General features: G+C 44.2%; 1 protein-coding gene across 1 annotated transcript in view; it reads left to right on the top strand.

Annotated features, from left to right (window-relative positions):
* BIN2 (bridging integrator 2) overlaps window positions 1–15,294 on the top strand; it is a 50,585-nt gene extending 35,291 nt beyond the window's left edge. The window contains exons 6-12 of the mRNA XM_072654711.1: window positions 166–273; window positions 460–545; window positions 2,698–2,773; window positions 4,397–4,479; window positions 7,726–8,467; window positions 11,023–11,121; window positions 14,847–15,294. Coding sequence (XP_072510812.1) covers window positions 166–273; window positions 460–545; window positions 2,698–2,773; window positions 4,397–4,479; window positions 7,726–8,467; window positions 11,023–11,121; window positions 14,847–14,879 — 1,227 coding nt within the window. The 3' untranslated portion in view covers window positions 14,880–15,294. The remainder of the gene's footprint in view (window positions 1–165; window positions 274–459; window positions 546–2,697; window positions 2,774–4,396; window positions 4,480–7,725; window positions 8,468–11,022; window positions 11,122–14,846) is intronic.
* The last annotated feature ends 1,004 nt before the right edge of the window (window positions 15,295–16,298 follow it).

The following is a 16,298-nucleotide window of genomic DNA, read 5'->3' as shown; positions in this document are numbered from 1 at the left end:
GTGGGGGCAACCCCTCACATGCATTCATCCAGTTACAATTCTGTTATATTTACTTTTGATCTATTTGGGGTGTGGTTCAGTTCCTTCCATTCACATTGTTGTAGTCTCTGTAGACATTGTTTCCTTCTTTCTGCTTCACTACTTTTTCATTCTTTTCTGGACCAGGAAAGAATTTCCAAGCGAGGTCGGAAACTAGTAGATTATGACAGTGCCCGGCACCACCTCGAAGCAGTACAGAATGCCAAGAAGAAGGACGAGGCTAAAACCCTCAAGGTAATGAGAGCAGGAGAGGCCTCCAGTCTGGGAGCTAAAGGAGAGTTTTAGCCCATCCTTCCTCCCCCCATGGGAGCCCCGAGTGTGGTGGCTCCTGGATAGGTGCTGGAGTGGGAGAAGACAACACCATGGGCAGGGCAGGGGCCACAGGCTCACCTGTCTGACACCCCCACCACCCCACCCCAGGCAGAGGAGGAGTTTGTCAAAGCACAGACAGTGTTTGAGGACCTGAACCAGGAGCTACAGGAAGAACTGCCTCTTCTCTACAACAGGTAAAGGGATCCAAGGAATTGGAGAAGTGCAAAAGTATTTCCATGGGGAGGCTAGGGCTGCGCACTGTGCAATAATGTGGTACCCTGAAAAGAGCTCCACTAGTCTGACTAGCCAGAGCCTCTGCAAGGCCTTATTAGCCCCTGTCACTGACTCACTTTGTGATCCCTGGCAAATCTGGGCCCCAATTTCCTTATCTGTAATTAGTCCTGCCCTCCTTGATTCTCAAGGTTTTCAGGCAAAAAGAGATACTAGACATGAAAGTGAGGCTGTTTGGGGTGCTGGAAACCCTGACAATGTGGTTCAGGGTTGATGGGAGACCCAAAATGTCAGGGTACAGGGTGAATCTGCCTGGAAAGAATTGGAGCATTCAAGCCTTCTTTCAGTCAAAGTATCGAGGGTTTATTGTATTGCCAGTCTCTAGAGGCAGGCAAAGATCCCTATCGAATCTGCAATTTGATGAGGATGGTGCTGATGCTTATATACTAAAAGGACAGGGAAAGGAACTGGTTGGGATTAAGGAGTGGTCAGCTGTCAGGGGTGGGCCTACAGCAGTGAAAGGAATGTCAAGTAAGCTAATTAGATGATCTAAATGGGCTGGACTGGACAAGATGCCTAGACCAGATGCACCTGTGATCTGGGCTACTGAGATGTATGGGAAAATTCAGGGACTGGGTTGTTTCTAGAGACATGGCGTTTTCCTTTTAGGGGCCCGGATCCCATCACCCCAAAAAGGCAACTTGACACATTTTTTAAATGCCATACAAAATCAGCTGATGATAATAGTGTAGTGTAGTTTCTTGTATAATTGTATTGCTTTAAATAAAACTGAGCATGAACCTCCAGATTAATACAAAATATAACTAAAGGCAGGGTGCATTGTGAAGGACTCTTCTTTACAAAAGCATAATATTCCATTAAAAAGAATTTGCATAGAATCAAATTTAATTGAACTGGAATTTTTTGAAATAGTGAGATCTCCTGAGGCATTTAAAATGGGATTCACTTTATAAACATTGATAATACAGGTATCACGGAAAGCATTCATGATAACAATAATACCATCTTCCATGGTAGGCAAATTATCTTATCATTCTGGAAATACAGTCTGTTTTAGTGCCAGAGTTCCTGGGCTACCACTTCTCCTTTCTGCTCTCTCCCTCTCCTCCTTGATGGTTTGACTGCCACCCAACTCCACGATGCCGGAGTCTTCAGACATAAGGAAATGGGAGTGGTTCTGGCATTTTGGGTGGAGTATAGGGGGAAGGTTAAAGAAGAGCCCATTCTATGGAGCAAAAAGCCTTGGACTTGGAATCAGGAAAGCCAGGTTCAAATCCTAAGCTGTGACAAGTCATTTCTTGAGTCTGTTTCCTCATTTCTAAAATGGAGGTAAATATAGTACCAACCTTATCCAAGTGGTTGTAGGGAGAGCTCTTTGTGATGCAATTTGGGGTTGCTGGGAACCCCCACATGTTAGGGTACAGGGTAGTGTTCCCCTGGAATGTCTTCTAGTCAAAGTAGCAAGGCTTATTATAACACCAACAGAAGCCAGCAGGGTTCCTAATGAACCTCTAACCTAATGGAAATGAGACTGATGCTTATATACAAAAAGGACTGGAAAGGATCTGGATGGGATTAAAGAGTATTAAGTAGCCTGGGGTGGGCCAGGTGCAATAGTGAAAGGAAGTCAAGTAGGCTAATTAGGTGATCCAAGTGGGGTGGACTAGGCCGGATGCCTTGGGCAGAGGCACCAATGATCTGGGCTGCTGAGATATATGGAAAAATTCAGGGAAAGGGTGACTTTGAAGACATGGTCTTTTTCTTTTATGGTCCAGGTCGTGTCAGCCCATCATTTGTAAACTGCAGAAGTAATTCCATAGGATGAACGACTGTCATTATCACTCATTTGCTCCTCACAGCATCCTGCAGAGTAGATGGCACTTATTACAGACCAAAAACATGAGCTCCATTAGAACTGAAGTGACTTGTCCCACAACTAGCAAGTGACCGATCCAGGGCCTCTGACTCCATAGCCATTAGAATGTGCAGCTTCTTCCTTCTGTTAAAAGTTTTATAAATATTAGCTATGGGCCCTTCTTTCCTGCATACTCACCCGCTGTGTGCTTTGCCTGGCTCTACTCTGTTTCCCCTTAGCCGCATTGGCTGCTATGTGACTATCTTCCAGAACATCTCCAACCTCCGGGATGTTTTCTATAAGGAAATGAGCAAGGTAAGAAGCCATTGGCCAGCTGAGATGATGAGCGGGGTTCCTGGGGACTGTTGTGAGACCCGTAGGCCCTTCCCAAGGCCATTCTTCCTGGTAGATGGGATGAAATAGCATCCATGGATTGGTGCATCCTGTTTCAATTGCACAGAATAACACACACACATGCTAGCACTTACATATGTGCACAAACACGCACACACAAGGAAGAGCTCTGGGCCAGAAAGAGTTATACTAAAATGAGAGGATCTAGATTGGGTTAGATTTATATACAAATTTATTATTTATTAAGTATTTACTATATGCTAAAGTAGAAGACAGTCTCTGCCCTCAAGGAGCTCACATTCTTATGAGTGAGACAATGCATATGACAGATTTCCCCTGCAAGTCAGATGGGAAGGCCTCAGGCTGTCCCCAAGGTTCAGCCACCAAGTGTCTCTTCTTATGGGTGAAGGTTATATGAAACCAAAATGTGTAAGTCATGGAATCTCCAGCTGGATAGAAGCGAGTCTTAAAATCTTGGGAGAGTTTCTCTGGGCACTAGGCTAGATTTGGGCAGTCCTTTTGGGCAAAAGAAGGGGTATACCAAATGCTCTCTCACATCCTTCCTAGTTGTAGAAGTCCCAGATTCTTTTATATCTGGACCCACATCTTACCTCCTTCCTCCTGGTCTTGATGTATCCACACCTCCAGAGTGGAGGCCCATTGTTGCTACCACAGACACAAAGTCATTGAGTTGGGAGGGACCTAGGGGTCCCTTAGTCTAAGCCATACCTGAAATATAAATCTTCTTTGCAGTACTCCAGTATCTGACTTTTGCTTTAACAACTCCAATAAGTATCTCCTGGTGTTCAGAGGAAACCCATCCCACTTTGGTTATTAGGAAGAGGATTTCTTTGGCTTAATGATGATTTCAGAGTATGCTAAAGAGGCATCATTGGAAGATTATCTAGTCTAACCCTCTGCCAGAAGTAGGAATCTCTAACAAGTTGTCCTCTAGCCAGCTGGGATTTGCTTATTTAATATCAAAACAGACATGGAGTGAAGGAAGCCAGCACACAGAATTAGACACCACTTGCATATATTCCATTTACAACATAGACAAGTCACAGATGGCTAATGGAAAGTTAACTGCATAGACATTTTGAAAAAGAGATAGCGCTCCCAGCCTGAGTGACATGTGGCAGGAGGTCACCAGAGGCTCAGAATGACTACTGAGTAAGGGGCACCATAGAGTTTCTCTGTGCCCCAGCCTCGTCTAAGCAGCTTCAGAAGCCAGAGTGTTGGTAAGCAAATATTCACATGCCTGATTGTTCCACCCTAAACACTACCCGTACTTATACTGGGAGAAGGAGACTGGGCCCTACATTGGTGTTGGGAATTCCCCGTGATAGTCAGGGAAAGGGGGTGCACACACAGGACACAAAGACCCTGAAAGAGCTTGGGGATAGCTTAATGGAACTCTGGACATTATTATTGAAAGAGGAGGGGATTCCATAGTTTTCAGGGAAAGGGGAACATAGAGCAGGGTTGGGAAAAAGAAAAGGGGTAGAGCTGGGGGTTTCAGAGAAGATGGCCCAAGTTGAGCTATTATAACCATTCCCTCCTTTTTTCTTTTGTTGACTGTAGTTAAATCATGACCTATATGAAGTGATGAGCAAACTGGAGAAGCAATATTCCAGCAAAGTCTTTGTGGTCAAGGGAGTGTCCAAGTGAGCAATCTTTGGAGTCTTTTTCTGTCACAGGGTCAATTTTGCTCCTTCTCTGTGCCCTTCCCTTCCCCACCTTCATCCCCTTCTCCTTCAATCCAAAGTCATGGCCTTCTCCATGGTGGGTAAGTATCCCTACATAGATGTGTTATATGCCAGAGTTGATATAAGATTCCATTATGTGACCTTCCACTCCAGCCAGATAGTGCTACTTACTATTGTCACTTCCTTTCTGCCTCCCAATCACACCATGTACTTCCCTGCCTGTGTGGCTTTGTTCATATAGTTCCCTTCCACCCTCTTCTTGGAATACCCTCTCTTTTCTGCTTGTAAATAATCCCACTCATCCTTCAAAACCCAGTCCAGGATCTCCCTCTTCTATGAAGCTTGGGTGACCATGCTAGGCCATGCTAGGCCCATTATCTCTCCCTCTTTCAAACTCATAGCTCTTACCATAATCAACACCATTGTCATTGAAAAATATTGACTAAGCATCTACACCTACCACCTGCCCTGGAAGAGCTTAAGGCCCTAGGAGGGGAGGAGGGGTATGCTCCTAAAAGACAGACTAACCTTACTAGGTAGGGTTTGCTACCAGCCAAATGGATGGTACAGGCAGGAAACACTACAGAGGTTCAGAGAAGAATGGGAGTGATCAGGGAAGCCTTTATGGGGGAGCGGAGACCTGAGTGGAGCCCTGGAGAGTAGAACAGAAACATTGTGCCCCTTACCTGGCAAACAGCTGCATGACTCTGGTCCTTTACTTGTCCTGTTTTGAGACTATTTTTGTTTTGTCTCTCTTCCTACTTCCCCCAACACACACCCACTAAATTGTCATTTATTGGAGGAGAGAGGGACCATGTCTCATTCTCCTGTGTATCTCCTATATTCAACTCAACAAACATTTATGGAGCATGTACTAGGTTCAGGGCATTGTGCTAGGCTCAAGATACTCATGAAATACATAGGTGTGAGTTCTGCCTTTGCTCACTTACTAGCTAGGTGGCCATGGGCAAGTCACTTAATCCCTCTGAGTCTCCTTATCCTCCTTTGTAAATGGAGATAATCAGACCTGTGGCACCTACTCCTTTCCAAGGATAAACAAAGTATGTAAAATGTTCCATAGAGATGTTAGCTATTACTTTTACTACAATCTGATAGGAAAAATAAGAAGTGGATACAAAGAAAAAACATAATACTGCAAAAGAAAGGCATAAGAAAAGTGCTTTGAGAAAAATAGATTACATATGGCCATGGCCTAGAGAAGAGCCGTTCAAAGTGTGCCCGTCTTGAAGAAGAATGGGATTTCAGCAGGTAGAAATGGAGGGGGGAAGTATTTCATGCTTTTAGGATTGGAAGTAATTCAGGGAGTGGTACATAATCCTATCTGACCTGAGTGCTTTGTTTAGTGGAAGGGGGAGTAATGGAAAATAAGCCTGGAAAGGGAGGTTAAAGCCAAATTATTGAACTTGGACTGGGTAGGGGCCTAATAAATACCAGTTAAATTAATTTAACCTTCTGTAGTCTCCCATAGCTATTAAAATGTAGTATAGATTAAAGCTAAGAGACATCCTTCACTAACCACCACCACCCTTGGCCACCATGAATGAAGTGACATAAGCCTCTTTGGAAGGACAGCCTAATTAATAACCATTCCTTCCCCCTACCCCCATGGGAAGCTCTGCTCCAGCCAACCAAAGCCCTCCAGTTTCTAAATTTGAGACCTGGTTAGCAAGCTTTGCCTCAAACCATTCCCCCTTTGAGGGCTGCCCTTCCCTCTCCTCCCCTCTGATGGCACTTCTTGAAAACTGGCTCCAAATTAGCTACCTCTGGGAAGTCACCTGTGCAGGTGCTCAGCATGCAGCTGAGTCTATTGCAAACGCTCTGTGGATTGATTAGTCCCTTCTAATTTTAACTTCCTTTAACAGAACACATTCAGTTTCCCTTTACTATATCATTTATTCCCATTTCCCTGGTTTTCCTATTCTGGGAACTCATAACTCATAGGTACATAACATGTAACAGCCACAGAAGGACCTTGGAAATCATTTGCTCCAACCTATTCCTTTTCCAGTAAAGAAACAAGCCCAGGAGAGATGAGGTGACTTAGGATAAGTCACTTTGTCTCCATTAGCCTGGGATCTCCTAAGGCCAGAGAACAATATTCATTGCAACAAATATTTATTAAGCACTTACTAGGTGCAAGGCATCCTGCTAGGTACTGGGGGATATCAACTGGAAAATGATCTAGTTCCTGGCTAGAATTCTGTTTCTGGATTGCTATGGTCTTATCTCAATGCTAGAATGTCTGGCCTGTTCTGCCACCGCCCTCTCCCAGCTCTCACTAGCCCTGACCGAGACGGTTTCACAATAGCCTTTAAACTATTCCCCCTGCCTCAAGTCCTCAGTTTTCCTTCAATTCATTTGGCCCTCTCATGCCAGTCATCTTAATAGCATCAATCTGATAGCACTGCACCTTGGCTCCAAAGCCTTCAGTAGCTATCCTGTGCCTTGGAAGGAAGGTCAGATCCTCCACAATCTCTCTCCAACCTTCCTTTTTGGTCTTCTCTTACTTTGCTCCCCCCAACTGAGCCAGTCCCTTCCTCATTGCTTACTGATCCTGAAATTATTAAGAGAAAGAGTAGACTCAGTTTCAGGTGAAGTGAATGAAGGAGTCACAGAATCATAGAAGAGAGGGAAAGTGAGGCCTCCAAAAGCCAAGGGACTTGCTAAGCATCCACAGTTGATAGATGACAGAGCTGGAGATTCAAGCCTACAACCTCTGGCTCCCACTATATTTTATCATGCTATTTCTCCTTGAAAAGTCACTTGGCCTCTGTTTTCCTGCTTCTAATATGAGAGAGTCTGACTAGATGATTGGGAAAGCAAATGAGGTCTCTTTCAACTCTGTGAAGTTAGCAGTTCTAAGTAAATAAATGCTTGTTGGTTCATGATTAAATGACTGGTAGGTTTGTAGTGTATAGTCCAGGAGATAGAACCACGTCACTTCAGGCAGGAAGAGTGACGAAAGCATTTAGGTCTTAATCCCAGATCACCGATGAAGTGAGATTTCTCTTGATAAGTAGCGGCAAGAGTGGACTGAGAGGAACTACCACCCGAAAACTTGGTGGGGTACAAGCCTATCAGAAAATAAGGAAGACCAATGAGATTCAGCTATAGGGACTGTACTTTTCTTCATATTCCTTTACAGGGCCTGACTCTTTAAAACAATCTCTTTTCTTTTTTTAGGCACCGAAGTTCCCTGGTCATCTCATCTCCAATCCCTAGACCCAGTGTTTCCATAACCTCGGGGGACAGCAGCCCTCTCACCTCCCCCAGTAGTCAATCTCCTACAAGTTCTTCTCCCAGAAGTCCCTCTCCTGCAAGTGCTTCTCCCAGAAGTCCCTCTCCCATCAGCCCCTGTTCCAGAAGCTCTCCTCCTACTGTCACTTCCCTCATTTCCTTGAAGAGGGAAAGAGAATCAATCCTAGAAAATGAAGATGCTCCAGCTATGGAACTAGCCCAGAAAGAAGAGTCCCCTGAATTCCAGGATGACCCCTTTGAAGAAGAGAAGAGAGGGGACACAGATGACCCCGGTGTTGAAGAAAAGTTTGTGTTACCCTGCAATGACCCAGCTAGGTCACGACCCCCTTCTGTAGTTCAGGCTGAGCTGCCAGATGAAGGTTCCCCCTCTCACACAGCTCCAGTGTCCCCTGGAATCTTGCCTTCTCCCAAAGAGATTCCATTGCCAAGACCGGGAGTCTCCCAGCCTAATGAAGGATCAGGCCCAGTAAGGGACAGAACACCTAGTTTCAAAGCTTTAGTTATCTCCAATAAGCCACCTCCTCTTAGAACCCCTCCCAGTCCAGGGCCCTTACCTGATCTCAATCCTGCTGAGAAGCCAAGACCACAAACACCTGAAATCAGCCAAGGGGGTGCCCATGCAGAAAGTTTGGAGGAGCATGTTTCCCGTGCTTCATCAGTCATGAAGGTGAGAGGTCTCTGGGATAGTGGAAGAATAATCATAGTGATGATAATAAAATGGGAATAAGCATTTGCGTAGTACCCACAATGGATCAGGCACTGGGCTCAGCACTTTACAAATATAATCTCATTTGGTCCCCAAAACAACCCTCAGAGGTAGGTGCTATTATTGTCCCCATTTTACAATTCAGGAAACTGAGCCAGAAAGAGGTTAAGTGACCACCCAAGGTCACACAACTAATAAGTGTCCGAGGCAGGATTTGAACTCAGATCCTCCTGACTCCAGGCCCCATACTCTATATATGAACTTCCGTAAATAATAATAATATAGCAGCATTTATACACAGCTTTAAGGTTTACAAAGCACTATATGTATGTTATCTCATTTGCTTCTCACAATGACCCTGGAAAGTAGATGCTGTTACTATCCCCACTTTACAGTGAGGAAACTGAGGCCCTTCTGGTTAAGTGACTTGCTAAAGATCAACCAGGTTGAAAGTGTCAGGACACTTAACTAAATTGTTCTGACCGCAAATCCATTTCTCTTCCTACCAAACTATACTCATGGTCTACTGGTCTATCCCCAGCTCTGCCCCTAACTAGTTGTACAACTTTGGGTCACTGCAACAGTATGTCCTTCACTTTCTTAATTTGTAAAACGTGGCATGGACCAAATGGTCAAATGATTAGAAATCCATGGGCATTTAGTCTGTATTAATTATAGGATTATATAATTAATTACTTCAGCAGTTATTAATTGATCCAGTCTTAATACCCATCAGCAGCTAGTTACTACTACTAGCCCATCCATGCTAACTAATTAGGTCAAAAAATGTTTTGTTAAAATTCTCAGACAGGTCACACTCTGGGCTCAGGCTGATTGCACTTGACCCACAGGCTATGTGTTGGATACCTCGGTCTTTAAATAATGTTTAAAATTGCTTCCAACTCTGATGTTCAGTGGTACCTGGATGTTTAGTCCCCAGAGGTTATTTTAAGTGAAACGTGATTGTTGTCTTCAAATTATGTAAGAGCTGTCATATGAAAGAAGGATTATTCTTTATAGCAGAGCTAGGGCCATGTATGTTACAAGGAAAGTGGGTGGTTCAATAAAGGAACTTTCTTTTATTGAATTTGACAGTTTCCAAAATTATCCAATTTAACACTTGGAGCGCTTCCAAAATAGAACTCACTGGTGGTGAGTTCCTCGTCTCAGGAAGTGTTCAAGAAGAGATAGCTGTTTGACAGTCAGTTCAATCTGATGTGCCTTTATGAAAGAGCCTTTATGAAAGAGCCTTTAATGTGTCAGGCACTGTACTCAGTCAGTGCTGGCACTACAAAGACAAAGATGCAGTAGACTGTCCTCAAAGAGCTCACAGTTCTAAAGGAAAGTGACATGTCGACAGAGAGATAGGAAACATAGCTCTTGATCAACTCACATAATTTAAAGATTGGTGGGCATCTTAGTGGCCATACCAGGAACCCCCACAATAAATATCTGGTTATCTTGTCTCTGCTTGAAGACTTCTGAGGAGGAAGGACCCTCAACTCTCAAGGGAGCCCAACCCATTCGTGGACAGTGCTGACTGTAAGGGAGCTTTCCTGACACCCAGTTTCCATTCACCTTTTGGTAGCCTCCCTCATAGCTCCTGCATCTCCCCTCTGGGGCCAAGGAGAACATGTCTGCTAAATATTCCATGTGCCAGCCCTTCAAAGGCCTGAAGACTTTAATACTGTCCCCCTGAGTCTTTTCTTCAGGCTTAACACCCTTGTTCCTTCAACTAATAGATGACATGGCTTCATATTCATCCTGGTCAGTCTCCTCTGAATGTTCTCCAATTCGCAATGTTCTTCTTAAGTTGTGATGCCCAGGATTGAACCTGATACTTGAGATGAAGTCTGATATGGAAGGTTTCTTGTTCCTAGAGCAGCCTCTGATCATATGAATTGTGGGCTACCACATCCAGTACTTGCCATCCCCCAGCTTATGCTTGTGAAGTTGATTGTTTTGTTCCCAAACTCATTTCCTCGTCTTAGATTCTGCCTAATGCTCTGGGACCCTGCCAAGATCCTTTAGGATCTTGGTGCTATCATCTCTATCCCTCAGTCACCTGCCAATCAGATGAGCCTTTATCCAAGTCATGGATAAAGCTCTTAAATAATAGAGGGCCAAGCACAGATCTCTGGGAGGTACTCCACTGAAAACCTCCTGTCTATGGAGTACCCACAGGAATCTGCACTAGGTCTTGCACATACAAGCATGGGGGATGCAGGAATAGCAACTTTGTCCTCTGTCTGGATGGAGGGATTCCCGCACCAGCGAGATTGGACTCAGTTATTGACAACTTTAAGGTTTTATGATGCTACCATGATATCATGTCCATAGTAGTTGTGAGGAGGGTTGAGATTCAAGGGAGAGTCTTCCTGTATAATCCACATTGGTTTGTCACTAGCTACCTCATCTGTACCTCAGTTTCTTCTTCTATTAGATGAAGGCATTGGGCTAAATGTTCTAGAAGATTCCTTGACATTATAATATTCTATGATTTCTATGTTCTGCAGGATTCCTGTGAACTTGGCACAGAAGAGGAGATAAACAGTGAAGAGAACAAGGAACCAGAGCAGACCATCAAGAAGCAGGATTCAGACATTTCCCTTCAGGTACTGAAACACAAGTCATCACTTCTGATCACCAGCATTCAGATATTTCTCCTACTATTTAACCTGAAAAGTCATTCAACAGTCAATCTACATGCATTTATTAAACATTTACTATTTGCAGGCATTATGCTAAGACCTAGTAGATAGAAAGGCAAATACACAGGATGTCTCTTTCTAATGGGAGAGACAAGAGGTGGTCTTTCTCCTTGCCAAGGCAAACCCTTCTACCTATGCCCTAGATCCCATCCCCTTCCATCTTCTCCAGCAGATTGTCCCCTGTCGTTCAACTCTCTCTCATCTTTAATCCCTCCCTATTTCTAGCTTCTTCCTCATAACTTACAAATATTCCCAAATCTCCCCCATCCTTAAAAAATCCTCACTGACTAAACCCTCCTCCATTTTCCTGCTCAATTTTTTGAAAAACAATCTGCAGTAGGAGAATCCCTTCCTCTCCTACTCCCTTTGTTGTCCCATCCAAACTGTTCTCCCCAAAGTTACCAGGGATCTCCCAAAAGCCAAATCCAGTGACCTCTTCTCAGCCCTCCTCCTTCTTGACCTCCTTGGAGCCTGGGGACATGATCCATCAGCCTCTCCTTCTGAACGTACAGCCATCATAACAGATAGAGAGGTATCTTGCTTAGGGTCATCTGGCCAGTAAATGTTAGTGCTAGGGCTTGAAACTATAGTTATCCCTTCCACGTTGCAACTTTTCCCATCACAGTTTTGAGATGTCATGGGCAGATTCAAGAAATTAAATGGGAATTTGGGGAGAATTTTGTGCAGGCCCTCAGACAACACAGAAAAAGTTTAAAAACTCAGAAATGTATAAAATATATGTATAGTATTATATCACATCAACCCACATTTTACAATAAGACACTATAAATAGCCCATAAAAGAAAATGAAAAAATTCAGACTTCTTTTCTGGTACAAGGGAGGACCAAAAACTTTTACATAAATTTTCCAGATGATGGGGGCGCTGCACCCCTAACCCCTGTGATGTGGAAGGGTTAATTGTAAATTATTTTTGACTTCCAAGTGTAGAATGGCAGGTACTCTGGTCTACTAATGGATAACTCTCCTGGTTTTGGGTAAAGTGAGCTGGAAGAGCCTGGGAATTGGGCATCCCGGGTTCTGTCCTCTGTCCTCTTCTCATTGGCCATGTGACTTTTGGGGAGTCACTCCCTGAGCCTCAGTTTCCTCACCTGCAAAATGAAAGGGTACAACTAGGTGATCTCCAGGGTTCCTTCCAGCCTGAATGATATGTGAATCTATGCCTTTAAAACAATTCTCCAGTATACAGTAGTAAAAACACAAAGATGGAAGCAGAGGGCAACTTGGGTATCTCTGGGTCTCAGTTCTATTTTAGTCACTAGAGCTCAACATTTCCTCCAGAAAAAACTACCTAATAGATGGCCTCCTCCCATCTGACGGAGGCAGAAAAGAAAGACCTTATACCTTATGTCAACTCTGGTGAGGTTTTAGTGGGGAGAGATGAGTCTGAAAGGGATGATTGGCTAATTTAAAATCTGTATTTATACTTCCACAGATACCTATAGAGAGAGGTACGCATAGAACTAGACAGAGAGAGAAATAGACCATGGATTCAGGTCTTACTGTGAGCTAAGTCTAGAAATACAAATACAAGCAAATAAGAAAGTCCCTGTCCTCAAAGAGCTTTATCTTTTTTAAAAAATTATTTATTTTTCATTTACAGCATTCAGTTCCACAAGCTTTTAAGCTTTAGATTTTTCCCCCTCCCTGTCCCTTCCCCAAGAGAGCGCGCAGTCTGATACAGGCTCTACATATACATTCATATTAAACACATTTCACATTAGTCATGTTGTGGAGAAGAATTATAACCAATGGAATGAACCATGAGAAAGAAGAAACAAAACAAAACAAAAAAGAGAGCAAATTATGTGCTTCCATCAGCATTCAGACTCCTGAATTCTTTCTCTGTGCATTTTCCATCATGAGTCTTTTGGAGTTGTCTTAGATCCTTGCACTGCTGAGAAGAGCCAAGTCTATCAAAGTTAGTCATCACACAGTGTGGCTGTAACTATACAGTCTTCTCCTGGTTCTGCTCCCCTCACTCAGCATCGGTGCATATAAGTCTTTCCAGGTTTTTCTGAAGTCTGCCTACAAAGAGCTTACTTAATGGGGAAGGATAAGAAATGGAGGGAAGCTGGGGGAGAGGAGGCTCAGTACTGTGACATAGTATAAATATGGTGAGGAAAAAAGATGGAGGCTTGGATCAAACAACATAAGAAATCAGAGCCCAGGATGGTTCTAGGGGGGCAGTCCAAGTTCCTCAGCTCAGTGGTCAAGCTTGAGGATTTGGAATGCTCCTTGTTCCCTGTTGCTACTCCCAGGTCCTCCCCCTTCCTCCATTACTTGGTACCCTCTCTTCCTTGGAGGTTCATGCTATTTCTATCTACCACCCAATCAAAATCCTGGTGGCCATTTTCTGGAGAGCCCCCAGGTCACTCCCCTTTTTTCTCAGTGAATTTAGTACCTGGCTCACAATTTTTCTGTCCTCCCCAATGCCTACCCTTATATTGGGGGATTTCAACATTCATGTTGATACTCCACCAAACTCTCAGTTCTTCAGTCTACTCACATCTAGTGAACTGCTCCTCCACCACACTTCAGCCACACACAGAGATGGCCATCCCTAATTCTCACCGTCACCTACAAATGTACCACTGCCATGTTAAAGAATTCTGAAATCCCCTTCTTTGACTGTAATCTATTGACTTTTCACTTTCCCCTTTCCCTTCTCTTACAAAACCTTACTCTTCATCCTAATCATGACCTCCAGTCCCTTGACCCTCAGTTCTCTCCCAGGCCATCTCCCCTGCATGAGGCCGTCTCTCCTCTTCTCTCCATCTTGACTCTTTGGTGAACCAATTTAACTCTACTCTATCCTCCCTCGTGAATCCTTAGCCCCCTTATCATATTGACAGTTACACCCAGCCAGGCCTCAGCCCTGAATCAGGACACACTCTCTCCTGGGAGAGAGGAAACAGAGATACAGAGAGATTAAATGACTTTGCCAGGGTCATGGAGTCAATCTGTCAGAGCAGAATTTGAATTCAGGTCTTCCTACCTAAGAGGCCTGATCTCCACACATACACATCAGAAAATACAGCAAATATGTAGACAGGCAATACAGCATTCTAAACCATTTGAATGAGCTTTGAGCGTAAGCCTCCTTAATAGCATCCCCTTTTCCCCTGAAAAGCGTTTGTCAGAATTAGGTCAGCAGCATTGGGAAACCTCCTGAGAACACAGATAAGGGACTGGGGTGGAGGGAGGGGAGGGAGGGGCAGAGAGAATGATGGATGGAACCCATCCCCAACTGCGATCAGGTTTGAGCATAACTCAGTCACAGCTTGGAACCTGCTTCAACAGGATGTACAGGAGAGCCCAGCACTTGCTGACACTGAGGAGAGGCAAGGAGGATTGTCCCAAGTAAGCTGACCAGCAAGACCGTGGTGTGTATCACCCAGTTCTGGAGCTCCTCTCTCTGATGGATGCCTCCCTCCTCCTTGCACTCACACAGCTCAGGATCTCCTGGACAGAGTTTAGAGTAGGCCAGCTGAGGTTCATTTCAACAAGAATTCAGCATTTATTGAGAGACACATACATAAAGGACAGAGCCCGCCCCCAAGGAGCTTTCTTCCCATTGAATCTTCTGAGAGTTGCTTTTGTATTCCAGATGAAGGAAGGTCCAAATGAGGAAGAAAATTGAGCCAGAACTTCCCAACCATGACCCCACACCTTCCCAGCCCAGCTTCCCAAACTGGGGCAAGTGGCAGTCATGAAAACAAGAGGCCAAAGGCCAAGGAGGCCACAGTCCAGCAGGCCTCCCTCTCTGAGCTGTGTGAATGCCAGCCCTCAGAACCCTCAGGCAGGAGCAGCCTTGGCCCAGAGAACACTGAAGTCAAGTTTGGGAGTTGTTGGCACAATAAAGGCTGGTTTTCTTTTTCTCTTCAGTGAAGTTGGGCTTTGGGGATTGGAACAAGAAGTACACACTGTTGTACAGACTCCTGTACTCACCTAGAAACACATGTCTTGATGGAAATGAAAACAGCTGCAGGGCTTAAAGAGCTGAGAAGGTCAATTTGCAGAGTGTTAAAGACAAATAAACTAACTGTGGTTCTGAATATTTTGTGTTCAATTCAACAAACATTTATGAAGTACCTACTGTGTGTTAGGTTCATCGAAGTTAAGGTTTGAAATCTATACCATTAGAGAGAGCATTTACACTGACCAAGACTAGGTTACATATCATGTGCAAGACACTGGGGACTGAAAGGGCATCCTGCGCTCGCACGTGTTCCCCTTTGCATCTGCATTCCAGGGAAGAGTTAGGAAGCCTCAGCAGGACTGATGTCAAATTATCCCTCATCATCTGTTCATCAATACTTCCACATTGCCTTTGTGCCTGATTGAAGTCTTCCTGGCTATGGATTTTTCCAATAGAATTCATTTCTTTTGTCATTTAAAAATGTGATTCTGAGAAATAGTCTACGTACCTGGCTTCTCCAGGCTTTCCAAAAGTCTATGAAACACAGATACACAGATACACAAGGCCATATCCTCCATCCAGTCACATCATTTTTAAAGACGGCAGATCTGTTGATTCATCCATTAACCGGTGGGGTGGAATCTTCCCCAGTTTCACTACATAGTTTAATGCTTTGGTTTCTGTTAGAATGCAAAAACCCTTGGGTGGGGTCACACTTTTAAGCTGTTATCTGTCATTTACACCTGAGGGCCTCACTTAAGGCTCAGTTTCCGGCTTTCTCTCTTTCCTTGGCTGCTGTCCAGAATCTAATAAGATAATGTCTATGAAAGCCTTTGTTGTGCAAATGCCAAGTGTTATTATTGTGTCCTGGTGGAAGTGGGTTAGAGTCTGAATTGTGCACACTTGGTGGAACCTAGTCTGAGGCCCTCCCTGTGTGTGGTGTTGACCACTCTGGGTTTGGGAGAAAGCTGAAATCTGCCTAGTTTGGAGGAGTGGGAGATAGGAGAGTGAAGTTTTCATTAGGGGAGCAGAGAAAATGAAGGAGAGAGGAAAAGGAGAGCTTTAGGGCTCCAAGAAGCTGTTTAGCAGGGGAAAAGGTGCCAAATGGAATCACATTTATACCAGTACTTTAAAATCCCA

The sequence above is a fragment of the Notamacropus eugenii genome, chromosome 3, assembly GCF_028372415.1.
Source record: "Notamacropus eugenii isolate mMacEug1 chromosome 3, mMacEug1.pri_v2, whole genome shotgun sequence".
In the NCBI taxonomy this organism is placed as follows: Eukaryota; Metazoa; Chordata; class Mammalia; order Diprotodontia; family Macropodidae; genus Notamacropus; species Notamacropus eugenii.
Note: the sequence above shows the minus strand (reverse complement) of the source record. Positions and strands in the feature narration are given on the sequence as shown.